Source organism: Heteronotia binoei, chromosome 17 (assembly GCF_032191835.1).
Source record: "Heteronotia binoei isolate CCM8104 ecotype False Entrance Well chromosome 17, APGP_CSIRO_Hbin_v1, whole genome shotgun sequence".
Taxonomy (NCBI): domain Eukaryota; kingdom Metazoa; phylum Chordata; class Lepidosauria; order Squamata; family Gekkonidae; genus Heteronotia; species Heteronotia binoei.
In genome coordinates, this window is record NC_083239.1 from 51,683,650 (window position 1) to 51,701,127 (window position 17,478).

General features: G+C 49.6%; 2 protein-coding genes across 4 annotated transcripts in view; both read left to right on the forward strand.

Moving 5' to 3' along the window:
• Nucleotides 1-4,701, forward strand: part of HIF3A (hypoxia inducible factor 3 subunit alpha) — a 75,132-nt gene extending 70,431 nt beyond the window's left edge. For all 3 annotated transcript variants that reach the window (XM_060257525.1, XM_060257526.1, XM_060257524.1), the window contains exon 15: nt 1,865-4,701. In XM_060257525.1, coding sequence (XP_060113508.1) covers nt 1,865-2,016 — 152 coding nt within the window. In that variant the 3' untranslated portion in view covers nt 2,017-4,701. The remainder of the gene's footprint in view (nt 1-1,864) is intronic.
• A 12,020-nt stretch (nt 4,702-16,721) lies between these two features.
• PPP5C (protein phosphatase 5 catalytic subunit) overlaps nt 16,722-17,478 on the forward strand; it is a 33,291-nt gene continuing 32,534 nt past the window's right edge. The window contains exon 1 of the mRNA XM_060258318.1: nt 16,722-16,912. Within this exon, the coding sequence (XP_060114301.1) occupies nt 16,792-16,912 (121 nt within the window). The 5' untranslated portion in view covers nt 16,722-16,791. The remainder of the gene's footprint in view (nt 16,913-17,478) is intronic.

Consider the following 17,478-nt stretch of genomic DNA (forward strand, 5'->3'; position numbering starts at 1 on the left):
CACAACAATATAACAACAGAGTTAAAACAATACCTTAAAAACGGACATTACATCACCATTATTATTATCATAATTGTCATTATTTTTATTATTATTATCTGCCCCATCCCAGCTGTGCCGGGCTCGGAGTGATTTGCATCAATAATACAAAGTTAGAACCATTAAAGCAATATAGATAAGAACATTTTATAGCCCCCCTGATAGTGTCCTGCTAACGTCTTCAATTTTAGACCAGCCACATAGCTAGGGACTGTGGGGGGAGGGGCCCATGGGGGGGGGACCTTTCGCCCCAAGTTTCTCTCTAAACCACAGTTGTTACATATTTCCTGTGCAAGAGGCTCCTTGGAATTGTTTTTCCAGCTCTCTTTATAGGAAACTTCTGTAATTTCTCTGTAATTTCTTTTTTTGTTTATAATTAACGTTTCTAACACTCAAGTCTGTAATGAAGAGGATTTGGGGGCCCTGTAAACATGAGGTGTCGTGTCTAAAGAGAGTTGTCGTGTCTAAAGAGAGTTGCCATCCGTGCTAAGTCTTTCATTTTTCATTCATTTTCATTTGTGGCCCACCTTTCTCGCTGGGAGTCCCAGCGGATGATAAGTATGATAGAACAGTTCAGTCGGTCAGTAAGCCAGTAGCAAAATACAGTAACATTTGAAGGATAACATTATTTGAATCTAATAGTGAAGTAAAACAAAGCTATTCAGTCAATTAGCCAGTGGATTTAAATATGACAACCCTTGAATCTAACAGTGGAGATTCTTAGTAAAACAAGATAATGTTGGGATTGAAGAGCTGAAGAAAAAAAGTATTTTATATAACAGAAGTAGTCTCCAGAGCTGATCCCTTATATCAAATCAAATCAAATCACAGCTCTGTTCCTTTCCAAGGAATGCCCTCGTGAATAGTTTCTGCTTAGTTAGCCTGTCGACACGATAGCTAGCCACAAGGGTGTTGACAGAAATTTCTTTTGTACCCCCAGCAACACAAACCCAAAACCAACCTGCAGTTACCAAAACAACCTGCAGTTATCAGAAGCCTAATACATACTCACTAATAAGTTTTAAGACCTCATTAGATAGACTTTATTAGACTCCAAGTTTGGAAAAGCAAAACAGTTTATTAGACTCCCAGTTTCTCCTTTAGACAGAAGGCTTAAAATATATGGGTAGGAAACCAAACAGTTAGATAAACTTAGTACATTTAAGAAAACAGTATTGCGGTTAGAATGCAGTCAAGCGTAAAGCATAGTTCTACAATAAAGCAGAGAGCATTCTGAAAAATATAAGTCCCAACAGGGACTTCACCCTATTAGTTACATTTTCCCATTTAAAATCTAAGTCCCAAGTCTTTAGTAGATGCTATGCTCTATATTCTAAATCCGAGCATTTACTCTATGTTTGAGGCCTCAAACAGGAGATAAATCTCTCGTCTGCAAACTAACCAGGCCATAGCTATTTCCCACAGGTTGGCAACACCATTGAAACGAAACCCGTGGACTGCAAAGTTGTATGGGGATCCTTTGTGCTTTTCAGTGTCATGATGATTGATGCTAACAAGGGACTTTTGGGGTCCGGTGTTATGACACTGCATACTAGTACATTGGTGATCGATCTGTGGTTTCCCCTCAGCTTCTGTGTCTGCTCTGAGTCCCGGATAGGCTAATTCCATTATCCCAGGGAGCCCACTTTATACAGAGGATAGTGTCGAGCGAGCTCTGCTTCTGCTGTAAAAACCTGGGCCCCGCTGCTGCATGATAATTCCATCTTTTTTCCTAAAAGGCACCACGTCTGTTTCAAATCCTGCAATATTCCCCCCCTACCTCTGTCTCCCCTTGTCTGGTCTCTTCCCCCCCTCCTGCCTCCAGACCTGTTGGGGGACATGCTGCCTTTCGTAGTGGATGGACCAGCACTCTCTCAGCTGGCCCTGTATGACGGCGAGGACGAGGCGTCTGTGCGCAGTGGAGAGCACTTCCAGCTCGGGGAGGAGCTCCTCGTCGAGTTGGACCAGGCCACCTGAGGAGGGAGCCATGCCGCAGCCGCACCTTCATCCCGCACTCCTGCTTCGCAGATGGGACAAACGGAACCAAATCCAACCCCAGATCATCCATGAGAGGCAGAGTTGGAGGGGCTCCTTTCTTCCTCCTCCTCCTTCTCCCCCTCGTCCTGCGCCTCCTCTAAGCCTTTTCCCCCAGCCCCTCCCCCCCACAACCTCTGCCAGGGTCCTTAGAACTCTTCCTACCTCAGTCCTGTCCCCCTCATCGGGCAGCCTGTCTCCTCCGGAGATGGCGAGGGAGGAGGGCCTAGCAGAACTTAGGAACCTGCACCTCTAGGGACAATCTCTCACCCTACCCCGATTACGTATCCTTTTAATATTCCTGAGACTAGAAACCGGGTAGAGGGGTTATGTCAGCGCACCCAGGTCCTGCCTAACGTACGGGGTACTCGGTGCCGTTCAATTCCCAAAGGAGGAGGCAGAACCACAATGCGATATACGAGTCAGTCCGGCCAGGGATGGTCGGGATACCAAGCTTACATCTGCTTCCTTTGAGATAAGGAGCACAGAGTGCGTTACGCACTTCCCTTTCCCCTGTCCTCAGCTTTGTGCCAACCCCAAAGCTGTCGCCTGTGAACGTAAGTGGGGCAATTTCCTTGTCCATGTCCCCAGCTTCTCGCACGAATCCACCCATTCCTGAAGTAACTGGGACCACCCGATCTTGGGATGGGGAAAAAGGGGGACTCGTTCTGATATCACACAACTCTTTGGGAGGAGGGTTAATGTCAGCTCTGCGCCTCTCAGGAGACTCCCGTCCTCTATTTCCCAGAATCCTTCAGGTGCCTCTTCGGCGATAGTGCCCTACTCATTTACCTCAGCGAGCCTCTCGCCCTTACCAAAGGGATACAGAGGGCGTCAACTGCGCCTCAGTTCATGAGACACATTTTTTGGTCACGGTCCATTTTTGTTGTTGCGACCCTATATTCCATTTCTTTTTTCCTGAAGTGGCCAAAAATGTAATAGATTTGAATTCTTTTCCACAGCAAGGTAGAGGCAATCATGGTGCTTTTGGCCGCATTTTTGACCCTGTTTAAGCTCTGTTTACACTTGCAGGAGCCGAAACACTTCTGGGGGTCAAGGCCACGCGTTAATGAAACTGAATGTATTGTGTAAAGATCAGGGGAGCCTGTCTAACTTTTAAAAATACCTGTTTAAAAACAGGATTTTAGATCTCCGCTCCTCGTATTATCGGAATATTTCTAGCTTTTTTTGAGGAAGCTCCCCCCTGCCTTTTTCATCACCTGGGGGTAATTTTGTGGCTCATTGAATCCTAAAAATTGTAATAAAGAATCACAAAGTTTTTATTAGGAAAAAGGCAAAACAAACAAAAAAAATTTGGTTTTTAGCATCATGTAAGCCACAAAGGAGCTGGACAAACAAATGGGGATGAAAGAGTTGGGAACCAGAAGGCAAATTTTAAGGAACCCAAATGTTATGTATAGAATCAGAAGCTTTTAAAGACAATCTTTTAAAAAAACCAGAATCTATTAAAACAAACTCCTGAATTTTACAGGAGACATAGACTCGCTGGGATTGGCCCCCCAGTGACATATATGCAGTTCCAACCTAAAAATGGGTTTGTATGAAAAAAAATAAGCTATTTTTTGTTTTGGCTGGGATGTGATTTTGTTTAAAGTTTCATTCTAGTTTTCCTGTTTTAACCAGGGGTTCTGGGGAGGGAGGGGGGAATGAAATTTCAAAGGGAAAGCCTCTGTCTTTCTCATGTTCTTGTGCCCCAAACCTGAACATGCTTTCTTTGAAGCCTGCTCCATTAAATTGAATGGAACTGACTCCAATGTACAAACCCATGTACGGGTTTGAGGTGCCCGTATCCTAACTCTTTTCCAGCCTGCTTGTATGCATATTTACTCACAAGTGAGCCCTACCACGTCCACTGGGGTTTACTTCCAGGCCAGTGTGCATAGGATTACAGTCTTATCTGAGAGATTTGAAAACAGCACGGAAAGGTGATCCATTTTCGGCCGCCGTGCAAAATCGATCGGAATTGCCCCGATACGACTGAGCCATCCGTATCCTTAATGCATTTTGCTCTCCAGAAAACCGGCTTACCTTTCCATTCTGTCCAGAGAGGAAGAGTTTTGTATAACTCAAACCCTTGCATACACCTGCACCAGCAGTTGCTGGCGAAAAAATTAAATTGCCTTACCTCTTCTATGTCTTTCTATATAAACGAACCGTGATAGTATTAGTCAGTGTTCCTCGTAGGGTTGCCCCGAATTTTATGCAGGACAGACCTCCTCCAGCTTTAACTGTTAAAACAGAAGAGAGAATCTTGGTAGGCACAGTTTTCACCCTCCATAATATTACGGTGGTGGGGAAAGTGGTACGTGCAGAAATCCTCCCTTCCGTACAGCTGTTAAAGTCAAAGGAACCCTTTTGGCCCCTACAGGGATGTTGGTGACCCCCCCAGTTATCTACCCATTTAGTGGCAAAAATTCCCCATTAGTCTCAGTTTAAAACCGAGTCTCGTTTTTAAAATCTCAATTGTTTATCCCTTGCCATTTTTACTTAAGCTTTTTAAAAAAAAAATACTGGATTTTATATCTCCCGATCCAGGCTTAATTAGCATAACTCACCACTCCCCCTTCCTCTAGGCCAGTGCCCTTGGATTAAACTTCAGTAAGAAAAGTATGTAAGCTAAATCAAGGTTCCTCACACTTTCTTTGGGAAGCGTGAGAGACCCTTGGGGTGTGTTTATGTGTGTGCCATGCATGTGTGTAGTGGGGAGATTGGCATCATAGCCCTCCCCAGTGAAGAAATTCCCCTTTTCCCTCAGTATACCAGCTTCGTCAGCTGGTGAGCAACAGGGAGAAACAAATGCCCCTGGGCGCTTCCTCTGGCGAAGCGCAGCTGCCTTCCCTTCTGCTCCCAGATTCCAGTGCATCTAGTCAGTGCCAGCTCTATACCACATGGCGCCCTAGGCAGGCTCCCCCCACCGCTGCACTCCACTCGCCCCTGCACTCCACTCGCCCCCCCTCCGCTTGCTGCTCCGCTCACCCTCCCCAGCTTGCCACAACAACGCTGAGCCCTACTACTAGCTTCTCGCAGCCGTGTCTGCACATTTTGTGAAGAGATGGATGGAGGAGGCTTCTCCCCCCTCCTTTCCAGAACCGGAAGTGAGGGGGGGAGCGAAGTCTCCTCCATCCATCTCATCACAAAACACACAGATGCAGCTGTGAGAAGCTGGTAGTAGAGCTCAGCATTGTTGTGGCGAGCTTCAGGGGGGAGGGGGCGGTGGGAGGGCAGCGGGAGCGCAGCGGAAGGGGAGGGGGCCGGCAGTGGTGGCGGGAGGGAGGCAAAATTTAGGCAGTTGCCTTGGGCACCGGGGGGGGGGAGCCCAATTCGGTGCCCCCTCCCTTCTGGTGCCCTAGGTAACCACCTAGTTTGCCTAGTGGATGAGCCGGCCCTGCGTCTAGTGATAGCTCGCTGGGGGACCCATTCAGATGCAGGAGAAGGAAGCTTTGCTGGAAAATACCCACAGGTGGAAAAAGCTCTGCAACCCTATACAGAGCATAGAGAGCACCCAGAAAGGGGGTAAGGGTTCCATCTTAATTGACCACTGGGCAAAGTGGTCTCTCTCGTTCGACCCTCCTGCTTCTAACCAGGGATGCTCGCTTTTGCAAAAACTTCACTATGCCCCAGATCACGCGTGCCCTCAGCCAGCCCCTCCAACACCCAAGAGAGTGGGGCAAATCAAAATGGCAACCTCCCCTCCTTCTCCAACAAACTGCATCGGGAACTGCAGTTTATGAAGGAGGATGCCCTTAAACCAGTTTGCCTGAGCTGCACACCGTTCACCTGTGCCTTCAACGCTGATGATTTCACCAGCACCAAAAAACCAAACCCACCGATCTCTTCCGGGTTGGTGAGAACAACCGTAGGTGGCATGGGAGAATAAAAAGGGGGCGGGGGAACCAAACTCAGCCAGGTCTCCCGTTTAAGACGAGCCCCCTGTTTCAACGAGCTAAGGCAAATAAGGGAGGTGGGGGGGCAACCACTGCAAATCCAGCAACTATTTTCCCTTTCCTTACAGGCTTCCTTCTCCCAGATTTCTCCCGCCTCGTATTATACTTTTTTGAGGTTATGGGGTAGGTATTTGGGGGTGGGGGGGGAGGGAGGGAGGAGCCCCAGCGATGGGTGCCAAGCTGTACAAACCGTTTCAGGTTCATTGCAAGCTTAGATACACACGTACACACACACACACACACACATCAAGACAACAACGCACCAAGACACAATTGCAAGCATGTGCAATCTCACAACAGGCCACTTCCGGCCCAGGCAGCTCATTTTTTTGTTTCTCAGAAGCCGCACTCGATAACACGCACAGAACAATAGAATCTCAAAGCCAGGTGAAGAACACGGGATGTCGCGTCTTTCTCTCTCTCTCTCTCAAAACTCTTCTTGTTTTTTTCCTTTGGGGCGGGTGTCTCGCTCTCGCCACCTGCCCCGCCGCTGCCGTTGTCGATTTTTACATGGTTTCGTTTTTGTCTCTCTTTATTATTATTTTTTTCCAGAGACTGATGGTGAATGATTATGCCCCCTCCCCTTTTTGACTAGTGTTGCCGTTGTTTATTATCGTAGAGTTGTAGCTTTCTAATTTCTCGTCCGCCCCCCCGAAGCCTGGCACTGTGACCCCTGCTGCTGTCCGTACCCTCTCTCCTGTGAATTTTAACCAGTCCTGCTACTTTTTTTCAGGAAATAAAAGGCAGGGGGGGTTGTGTCTCTCTCCCACTCCGTGACAAGCACTTGTTCTCACACGAGGCTCGGTGGGCCCGCAGGGAGCCTCCGTCCCTTCTTAAATGGCAGCTTATCTTGCGTACTCGGTGGCATCCCTATCTTATCGGGGCAGCCCGCCACCCCGTTCTGCCATACCTACTCTCAGGGACGTATCATGCAAACGTCGCATGAGGTGCTATTCCGTCCCTAGGGTAGTGTTTTAGGCCACACAGTGGCCGTGGTGCTTCTCCCCCTTCCCCCCACTTTCTCCACTCAGTCGACACAGAGAGGGTGGCAGCCATCTTCACCCACCTGTCAACACTCAACTCTGATTGGTGGTTGGTAGCCCCACCCACAATGCCATGGTGCTCCACACAGACACATACCTCCTTTCATTCCCAGGGCCCGCATGGGCCACGGGTAGGATTGTCACGGTGCTAGGCCACAGATAGGGTTGCCACGGTGCTAGGCCACGAGCAGGGTTGCCGGCAGGTTTTTTTTCCTCTGGCAGGGCGGTTTTGCCAGGTTGCCGAGGGGGACCGTTACCTGAGCCGCCCCTGTGCTGTGAACAGTGGCATAAAGTTGGGAAAGTCAACCGGGGCAACTTCTTCTGCCACAAAAGCACCATGACGGGGGAAGGAGCCTCGCCGGTTTGACCTCTGACTTCTCTACAACTCTAAAACGGCACAGGAGAAGGCTTCTGGATCTGGCAACCTGAGGCAGGAACGTTTTGGCAGCTTTCCCGCTCCAGTCTTGCTGTGCAGCTGTTAAGAGGAGGGGAATCACACCTGATGCGCAAAGGACACAGCCCTCCATCCCGAGTGGCAGTTGCCAAGCCACAGGGAAGGCCCTGGTGCTCCGCCCCTCCATTTAGTGGTGGTGGCGGCTGGGCCGCGCAGAAGCTATGGCTCCCCTCTTCTGTTGACAGTGGCCACTAGGCAACCTGTGGCCCTTGACTAGGCTGTGCAAAGACCGTGAGGGAATACCTTCTTAGCTGACAGAACGGGATCGGTCTTGTTCCCTTTTCTCTGGAACTCCTCGAAAGAGAACGAGCTGCTGTGTCATGGGGTTAAATTAAAGCGTACATATTTGAGAGGCGCAACCTCCCCTCCTCCTGCCACGCTTACACACGCACATAGCTCTCCCCTTCCCTCCAAGCGTTTGTCATGCCAGCCAGCACTCAAATGACGAGGTCAGTGGTTTTCAAAATGACTGCCGGGGACGTTCAAGGCTCCTCAAACGCTTGACACAGAGCTTGGCCATCACTGCCAGCCTTTTCTGCAATGGATGTTTTCAGAGAGGGTCTTGGGTGTGTTCTGGAGTGGGCTGGGGAGGGGGGGAGACCACTGGCCAAAACAAGCTGCTGGGAGACCCCAAATCAGACACCTTGGGCATTTTTGTTTGGGAAACAGTAGCCACAGTGCCCCTTGTCTGGGACTGTCGATGAACCCTTCTGCCATTTTCTTTACCCCCACCCTGCTTGGAATTCCCGACCACCCAGATGCTGTTTACCAATGTAATCTGATTGGGAGATCAGCGACTTGCTCGGTTTGGTCCCCCTACTCGCATGCAGCGATTACGAGACCTAATGGGTCTGACTGGGTCTTTGTGTGATTGGACCATGCACCTTACATGGTGGCCCCTGAATTCTCTGCACTGGGTTGTGTTATGGTGGCAGGTGTTCCGTGAAGGCAGAAAGCTTGGAAACCACTGAACTCAACTTTGGTCAAAAAGGTCTTCATGAGGTATTTTGAAAGCCCCCTAAATGCTTCATCGAGTGTATTTCGAAAGCCCCCTAAATGCTCCTCGAGTGTATATTTGTTGGTCTGCAGGCAAATAGCAGCCACCAGGACCAGTTTAATTCAACTTGCTTCTGTTTTTCTGAGGACTCGCAAGACAACCTCCAGCTGAACCCTCCAGTTGGAGCCCAACATCATTGAGCATCAGAGTTAAAAACAAACGAACACCTAGGAATAATTTGTGAACGATGCCAGGGTAGAAGTGGTACACACTGGGAATTGTAGTGTGGTGGGGGAGACAAACCTGCTCGGAGACAGAATTTCTGTAGACGTTAAACAGCTAAATACTGAAGAGGGCTAAATTCGTCAAAATTAGTAGGATTACATTGATAACATTGACACCGGGGGTAGGATAATTTGCCTTTATGTAGGGCTCTGTGTTCAAAGCACGTATTGGCCGGAGAGATCCTTAGTTCAGATTGGTATTAACAAGGGACTTTTGGGGTCAGGCGGATTGGCTTGAGATACAGGGGGTACCCCCCCCCCACTACCGTAAAATTCCATGCATTTGATTGCATGTTGAGCAGAAGATGGCATTTATGAGGTCAGAGGAAGGGCGCTACTTCTCTGCCCTCCTGTTCCAACTGTGACAACGGTAAGTAAAATGCTGGATGAGAAGGCCGAGGGATCCCTAAAATGCTGGAATGGAAAATGCCACATACGGGGACTGTCTCGCCATGATCTCAAACAGGTGCTGGATGTGGTGAATCCCCTGCACGTGGCATCCCAGGCAGAGTTAGTAGACTGTTGACCAACAGAGGCATTGGGTCCGCACATCATTGGATATTGTGGTACTGCAGTCATGATCCGCACATGATAATCCAGCTACAAACGATTGCTGTGTCACGATATCCCATGGTGCGGACACAGGAGGGCTTGCTGGCTATGACACGAAGGTGTTGGAAGGGCTCCAACCAAGGGGAGGGCAGGTTGTTGGAGGACGCAGCATCTGTCAAGGCTTCGGGGAAATCTGCTTTTATATCTATTTTATATTGTTTCCTCCCGCCCTTGTGTATGATTAATTTTCCCTCTGTGGCGGGATCGGGTTTGCCTCCTGCTGCGTCTATCTATCGCTGTTGTGAGACATAAAATACGTCTGGTAACATCATTTCTGCCTCTGTGTCATTTCTTTTTATTGCGCAGGAACAGGCCACGCCAGTTAAGCCTCTGTCACAGCATTGGTTGTTACGGATTTTTTTCAAGTATGTCTTGAAATGGCCTTGCAGCTGTCCAAGAAAAAGCCAGTGAGCTTTAGATGTCCTTGCTTCAGCCCATGAAAGAGGAAAAAACCTTTATTCAAAAATGCTTACATGCAAATTAATTGAAAACATCTAAGCCTTTGTTAGGGAGGTTGGGCGGCTTTTCCTTATTCTCATTTTTCTCACTTATACGTTCCTATTTTTTGGATCCCCCTCCCATTCCACACGTTTTACTCCCTCTAGTGGTGAAGTCGATACTACACCCATTTATATCCGACACATCTCTCTGCAGACTTAAACTGCAGGTTTTTATGCTGGACATAAAGCAGCGTAATATCAAATCGGCCACTAGAGGGAGCAACACAACTGTGGAACCCCGCCGCGAAGAAACGGCAACCTATAAGGAAGGAAAACAATGTAGATAAGCCCATAGATAAAACACTGAATAAAATACATTAAAACTATAAAACAAAAATTTAAAATCATCGTCCAGGATTTAGTAAATGTAACCAGTTATGGTTCTTGATAAAGCTATTCCCAACTGCCTCTTAAATACTGAAAGCGAGGAGGCTGGGTGCACTCCCTAGGGGCTGCCACTGAAAAGGCCCTTTCTTGTGTGCCCACCAAGTGAGCTTTTTGGATTGATCAGTCGGGTGGGCTCTCCCTGTGGTTTTAGTTCTCGGCAGGAGTATAGGAGAGAGAACAGTTCTTCAGGTAACTTGGTCCCAAGCCATGTAGGGCTTAAAAGTTCAAAAACAGCACTTTGAATTGTGCCTGGGATTGGTAGCCAGTGTAAATGCTGTGGCACTGGGGTCACATGCTTTTGAAAGCTGCCCCCCAATGAACAGTCCACAGCATTCTGCACTAGCTGCAACCTCCAGACACACTTCAAGGTGTGCAAACTAAATGTCTTCTGTGGTTTACTCTCTTTTTGTCTCTGTCAAATTTTGCACCAGTCTTAACAACCAGATGTGCCCTCTGAACCTCCTGTTTGGGGTTAGAACAGGTCATTGCATCAAATCAGTATTGTCAAGCTAATGCTGCACTGAACAGACATTCAGTTTTCTAGTCTGAAATCTTAAGTGTGCAATGACAAGCCAAACCAAAACTTTCCAAGTTAGGCAGTCTGCTAAATGGGCAAGTTGGGGAAAGAGCAGTTATTTTACCCGGAACTTGCCAGTCAATTGGCATGGAGACTGCTGGGCATTGGGACGGATTGGTATTCCTTGATCCAGAGCAGGGGCAGCCAAACCCGCTTAACGTAAGAGCCACACAGAATAAGCATCAGGTGTTTGAGAGCCACAAGGCATGAACATCAGATGTTTGAGAGCCAGAAGGAAGGAAAGCAAATAGATGGAGGAGGGAGGGAGGTGTGGAAAGAAAGCAACTTTAAATGCATTCTCCAATCTGGCCAATGGGGCAGTGGGAGTTTTGAGAGCCACACAATACATGTGGAAAAAAACCCCACAGTTTGGCCACCCCCGGTCCACAGCAGTGTGCTATCAGGTTCAGTTTTAAACCTAACCAATGCCCCAAAGGAAATAAAGACATTGGGCGTGAGAGAATTCTGTGTGACGATGGCCGTTTTTCCGGCCATGATTTCTGCATGCGTGGGTAGAAGGATTGCCAGCCTCCAGGTGGGGCTGGGAGCTCTCCCAGAATTCCACAAAACAGACATGGATGAGAGCAGGCCTCTGCAATATTTAGAAGTTCAGCCCCACCCTCAAACACAGTGTTTTGTCCCAAGCAGGGATGTCAAACTCATTTGTTATGAGAGCTGCATCTGACATAAATCGGGCTGGGCCGGGCCGTATCAGGCCAGACCATGTGTGTACCTATTTAAGATTAGGTAGCAGGGAGATAAACTTTTAAAAGGACACAAACATGACTGGTAATTTTTCTTTTCAAACTTAAAACATGCTTAAAACAGCACTTGTTGGTCTTAAAGGTGTTTTTCTTTGTAGTTCTCCCATGGGATCCAGGGAACCTGGCAAAGGAAGCTCTGGCTCTTTCCCTCCCTCCCTAGCGGACCAGGAAGGGGAGGAGTCTCAGCCAATGGAGAAAATAGAGGCTTTGATCTGTAGCTCCTGTGCGACTGAGCAAGCCTTGCAAATCAAGCTGAGATGCAGAAGGAAGCAAGAGGGAGAAGGAAGCAGATTATAGCCAGTTGCTTGGGGGCCTGATAGGAGCCCTCCAGGGGCCTGATACAGCCCTTGGGCAGCATGTTTGACACCCCTGATCTAGAGGGGAAAACTTATTTTGTTGCTCAGAAAAGGTGTGGAAGCCCATCCAACCCTGTAATTGGCCGGGCTCCTGGGATGCCACGGAACGTTCACAAACACAGCCACTAATTAAGAGAAGGGGTGGGTGCAGGAATGTTTGACGTTTGCTGCATTTACTCCAAAGGAATGGTTTGGGTGCAGATGAAAACTTTGCATGGAGTCCAGGGAACAAGAGATGCTGGGTGCTGTTGGGAAGGTGTATGAGGCAAAAGAGGAGAGCTGCAGCCATAAAGTACACTGAAAATGTTTCTGCAATCTGGACATCCCACTGAAGAATCCGGAGAAACCCAACAGAAGCATCTGGGTGGAGAGCGCCCAAAAGGGCTGGATTTCACCCCTGCCCAAGAAATGGCTTGGCCTGTCTCCCTATCCCATGAAAATTCACAAATACCTGGACAGGACAGAGGGAAGCGGCTGTGCAGCCCTATCTAAGGCCTGGTTCCTGGAAAATGGTTCTACTGAGTTCAGTAAGGCTTCGTCCCAAGAAACTGGGCATAGAATTGCTACCTTGGAATTCTCTAGCACCCAATTCCTAGCAGATCAGTCAGCTTCTGTTTTGGTCTTGTAGCACCACCTAGTGGCTAGGAGAGAATAAGCCAGAGAAGCAAGCATAAGAAAATGTGAGGGCAACTATTTACATTCTTTCTGCTTTGGAGAGGCATTTAGCTGCTGGTTATTTGTTTGAAGCATCTGGAATATAAAAGTACAGTGATAAAGTCAAGAAGAGTCTTCTGAACCTTCAGGGTTGTTATTCCCCTACTGGTTAGCATCCTAATCAGCGTTCCCTCTAAGCTGAGTTAGCGCGAGCTAGCTCACAGATTTTTAGCCTCCGGCTCACAGATTTTTGTCTTCGCTCAGGAAGGATGACCCCAGAGCACAATAATTTATGCAGTAGCTCACAACTTTAAGGCCAGGAGCTCACAAAGCAGAATTTTTGCTCACAAGACTCTGCAGCTTAGAGGGAATATTCATTCCAATGTATTTTTGTGATCGAACATATCCTGAATATAGACACGCCTTTATGTTGGTGTGTCTTCAAATATGAAGCTGCCTTATATTGAATCAGACCCCTTGTTCACCCAAGTCAGTCTTGTCTACTCAGACTGGCAGCGGCTCTCCAGGGTCTCCAGCTGAGGTTCTTCATGCCTATTTGCCTGGACCCTTTTCAGTTGGAGATGCCGGGGACTGAACCTGGGACCTTCTGCTTACCAAGCAGATGCTCTACCAGTGAGCCACAGCCCCCTTCATGGTTCTCCAGAGTCTCAAACTGAGGTTTTTCACACCTACTTGCCTGGACCCTTTTGAGTTGGAGATGCCGGGGATTGAACCTGGGACCTTCTGCTTACCAAGCAGATGCTCTACCACTGAGCCACAGCCCCCTTCATGGTTCTCCAGAGTCTCAAACTGAGGTTTTTCACGCCTACTTGCCTGGACCCTTTTGAGTTGGAGATGCCGGGGATTGAACCTGGGTCCTTCTGCTTACCAAGCAGATGCTCTACCACTGAGTCACAGCCCCATTCATGGCTCTCCGGGGTCTCAAGCTGAGATTTTTCACGCCTATTTGCCTGGACCCTTTTCAGTTGGAGATGCCGGGGACTGAACCTGGGACCTTCTGCTTACCAAGCAGATGCTCTACCACTGAGCCACAGGCCCCTTCATGGTTCTCCAGGGTCTCAAGCTGAGGTTCTTCACGCCTACTTGCCTGGATCCTTTTGAGTTGGAGATGCCGGGGATTGAACCTGGGACCTTCTGCTTACCAAGCAGATGCTCTACCTTTGAGCCACCGTCCCTCCCTTCTGCCATCTGCAGTCTTGACAGTTGGATAAGCTGGTATTCCGTATTCAGAGCATGCAATTGTGTCCTTAAACTGCATTGAATCAGAGTTGTCAATCCCCAGGTGAGGGCAGGGGACCCCCCCAGTTTGGAGGCCCTCCCCCACTTCAGTGTTATTAGAAAGCCCCCCAGAGACCAATTCCCATAAGGGTATAATGGAAAATTAATCTGTGGGTATCTGGGGGCTCTGTGGGGACTGTGTTTTGAGGTAGAGGCACCAAATTTGCAGCCTAGCATCCAGTGCCTCTCCTCAAAGTTTCAAAAATATTGGGCCAGGGGGTCCAATTCTGTGAGCCCCCAAAGAAGACTGCAAATTTATACCCCACCCTTCTCTATGAATCAGAGTCTCAGAGCGGCTTACAATCTTCTTTCCCCACAACAGACACCCTGTGAGGTGGGTGGGGCTGAGAGAGCTCCCCCAGCAGCTGCCCTTTCAAGGAAAACTCCTATAAGAGCTATGGCTGACCCTAGGCCATTCCAGCAGCTGCAAGTGGAGGAGTGGGGGAATCAACCCCAGTTCTCCCAGATAAGAGTCCACGCACTTCACCACTACAGCACACTGTCTCTTTACACCAAAAGAAGGTGCCCCTATTCTCCATTATTTCCAATGAAGGGAAGGCATTTAAAAGGAGCACGGTTCTTTTAAATGGGATTGTGAGAACTCACTTTGGAATTCCATGGTGTTTGTCATACCCTTGCTCCTGGCTCCACCCCCAAAGTCTCCTGGCCCACCCCCAAAGTCCCCAGGTATTTATTGAGTAGAACTTGGCAACCCTAAATTGAATCCATTGACCATGTACTTTTAAACTGCCCTGAATTTTTAAAGCTTAGACAGGAGTTGGGTCTCCCCCAACTTAGTGAAGGCTCTGCTTCTCCAGCTGGTGAGGTTCCTGGGCTACTAAGCGATGTAGATGTATGGGTTACATATCGGGTCACTAGATTTTTGACCACCGTTGTAGAAACACAGAGAAATGTAAACACAACTGCATGAATCCTGTCATATTTTGTGGGGGACATCCCATCATAGAATAATAGAATTGGAAGGGACCACCAGGGTCATCTAGTCCAACCCCTTGCACAATGTAGGAAACTCACAAATACCTCCCTAAATTCACAGATCTAACCTTAAGAAATGGGAAAGTACATTACACAAAAAGCACAGTGAAAACAAAAGAAAGCAAAAGAAGAGGGGAAGGGGATCAGGCATGTGTGTCTTCCCCCCAAGGGACTGGGGGGAGGAGCCTCAGCCAATAGAAGGAAGAGAGGCTTGGCTCAGTCACTCTGCTGTGCAATTGAGCAAGTCTTGCAAAGCAAGCTGTTATGCAGAAGGAAGCAAGAGAGAGGCAAAAGGAAGCAGATGACAACCAGTTGCTTGGGGGCCTGATAGGAGCCCTCTGGGTGCCTGATTCGGCCCCTGGATTGCATGTTTGACACCCCTGCCCTGGAGAGTACTGACCTTACTAAACCGAGGGTCTAGTTTAGGATAAGGCAGCTTGCTGTATTCAGGGCTGGCCCTGCCACTAGGTAAACTAGGCGATTGCCTAGAGCGCTGGCCTTCTGGGAGCACCAAGTTGGGGGCCACCCATGTGATTTGATGTTATCAGGGGAGGGGTGTGTGTGCCAGAAGAAAGCTTTGCATTGGGCTCCAGTCTAGGGCAGGGGTGTCAAACTCATTTGTTATGAGGGTCAGATCTCACATAAATGAGACCTTGCTGGGCCGAGCCATGTCAGGTTGGGCTGGGCCATGTCAGGCCAGGCCATGTGTGTACTTATTTAAGATGGCAGAGATATAAACTTTATAAGGGACACAAACACAATTAAAACATGCTTAAAACGTTAGCCCTTGTTGGTCTTAAAGGTGCTTTCTTTGTATTTTTCCCATGGGATCCAGGGAACTGGGCAAAAGAAGCTCTGGCTCTTTCCCTTCCTCCCCAGGGGAGCAGGTGGGAGAGGAGGCTCAGCCAATAGAAGGAAGAGAGGCTTGGCTCAGTAGCTCCGCTGTATGATTGAGAGAGCCTGGAAAAACAAGCTCTCCCTCCTCCCCCTCTCCCCAAGGGAGGAGCCTCAGCCAATGGAGAAAATAGGTTTTGCTCTGCAGCTCTTCTGCAATTGAGCAAGCCTTGCAAAGCAAACTGTTATGCAGAACGAAGCAGATGACAGCCAGTTACTTGGGGGCCTCATTCGGCCCCCGAACTGCACGTTTGACACCCCGGGGATAGGGCCATGTATTATAAATTGCCAAGAACTCATGCAGCTTTACAGGAAAAGCTACCAGCAATGCATCCATTCACCCCATTTCTGCACCTCTCCTTGCCACGTTGCCAGGAGACGACAATATTTAATTGCAGCCTTTGCAAATGATAAGACTCCCCCACCTCCTGCCCACCAAGAACCACCAATAGCTCTGGACCAATCCCGTCCTTGCCTGGAGATGGCCCAATCAGACATCCTCGCTACCCATCCTCGCCCTCGCTCTCATCCTAAATCAGCCAATCGCGTTACCCCAGGTATCGCTTTGGCCAATCACGTAGCGCCGACTGTGTTGGCTCCTGGCCTATCAAACCGCCAGCCCCGCCCCCTCGCTGGCCGCGCCCCTCCGCCTCCGCGGCGGAATCCCCTTCCGCGCTGAATGGTCGGGAGCCTCTCTGCTGGCCCCGCCTCCTCGCTGACGTCAGGGAAACCACTAGGAGGCCTCCCGGTGTCGCTACTGCGCACGCGTGGCGGCGCGAGCCCCTTTTTCTCTCTCCTCCCCCTCTTCCCTTCACTGACTCCGCCCCCATCCCTTTCCCGCTAGGTGGCGTTTGCGACGTACGCGCTTGACGGCTATTGGATTCCCGCCCCCCGTCCGCTGGTCGTCAGGGCAGCTCGCTTTACGGCCCGGCGGCGATGGCGGAGGGAGAGCGGGCGGAGAGCGGCGGGAGCCCCGGGCGGCCGCCTCAGGGAGACGAGGCGGGGTCGCTGGAGCGGGCCGAGGCCCTCAAGACGCAGGCGAACGAGTTCTTCAAAGGTGAAAAGCCTGAGGCGGGGCGAGGGGGCGGGGCCTGCGGGCAGGGGGCGGGGCCTCTCGAGGGGAGTGACCAATGGGGAGAGGGAGACCCCAAGGGCGGCCAATCCTGGAGAGGCGACCAGAGGCGGGGAGCCAATGGGGAGAGAAGAGGGGGTTTCTTCAGGGGGTTGTGGGGAAGGGAGACCTTGAGGTGGGGGGTGGGGAGGTGGGCTTTGGGGGTGAAATTGGGGAAGGAGGAGCCAATGTGGGAGGGGGGTCTTCTTTGAGGAGGGGGCTTCAACCTGGGAAGAGACGCAAAAGAGCCCTGGGGAGAGGAGGGGCTCTGTCAGGGAGCTGCTGGGGAAGGGTCATTTGGGGGGGGGGAGACCCCCCAGTAAAAGAACTACCGGGGAGGGGGCTTATTGGGGGACAGAAGAAGAAGAAAGATAGGACATAAGAGAAGCCATGTTGGATCAAGCCAATGGCCCATACAGTCCAACATTCTTTGTCACAGAAGAACATAAGAGAAGCCATGTTGGATCAGGCCAATGGCCCCTCCAGTCCAACACTCTGTGTCACATAAGAAC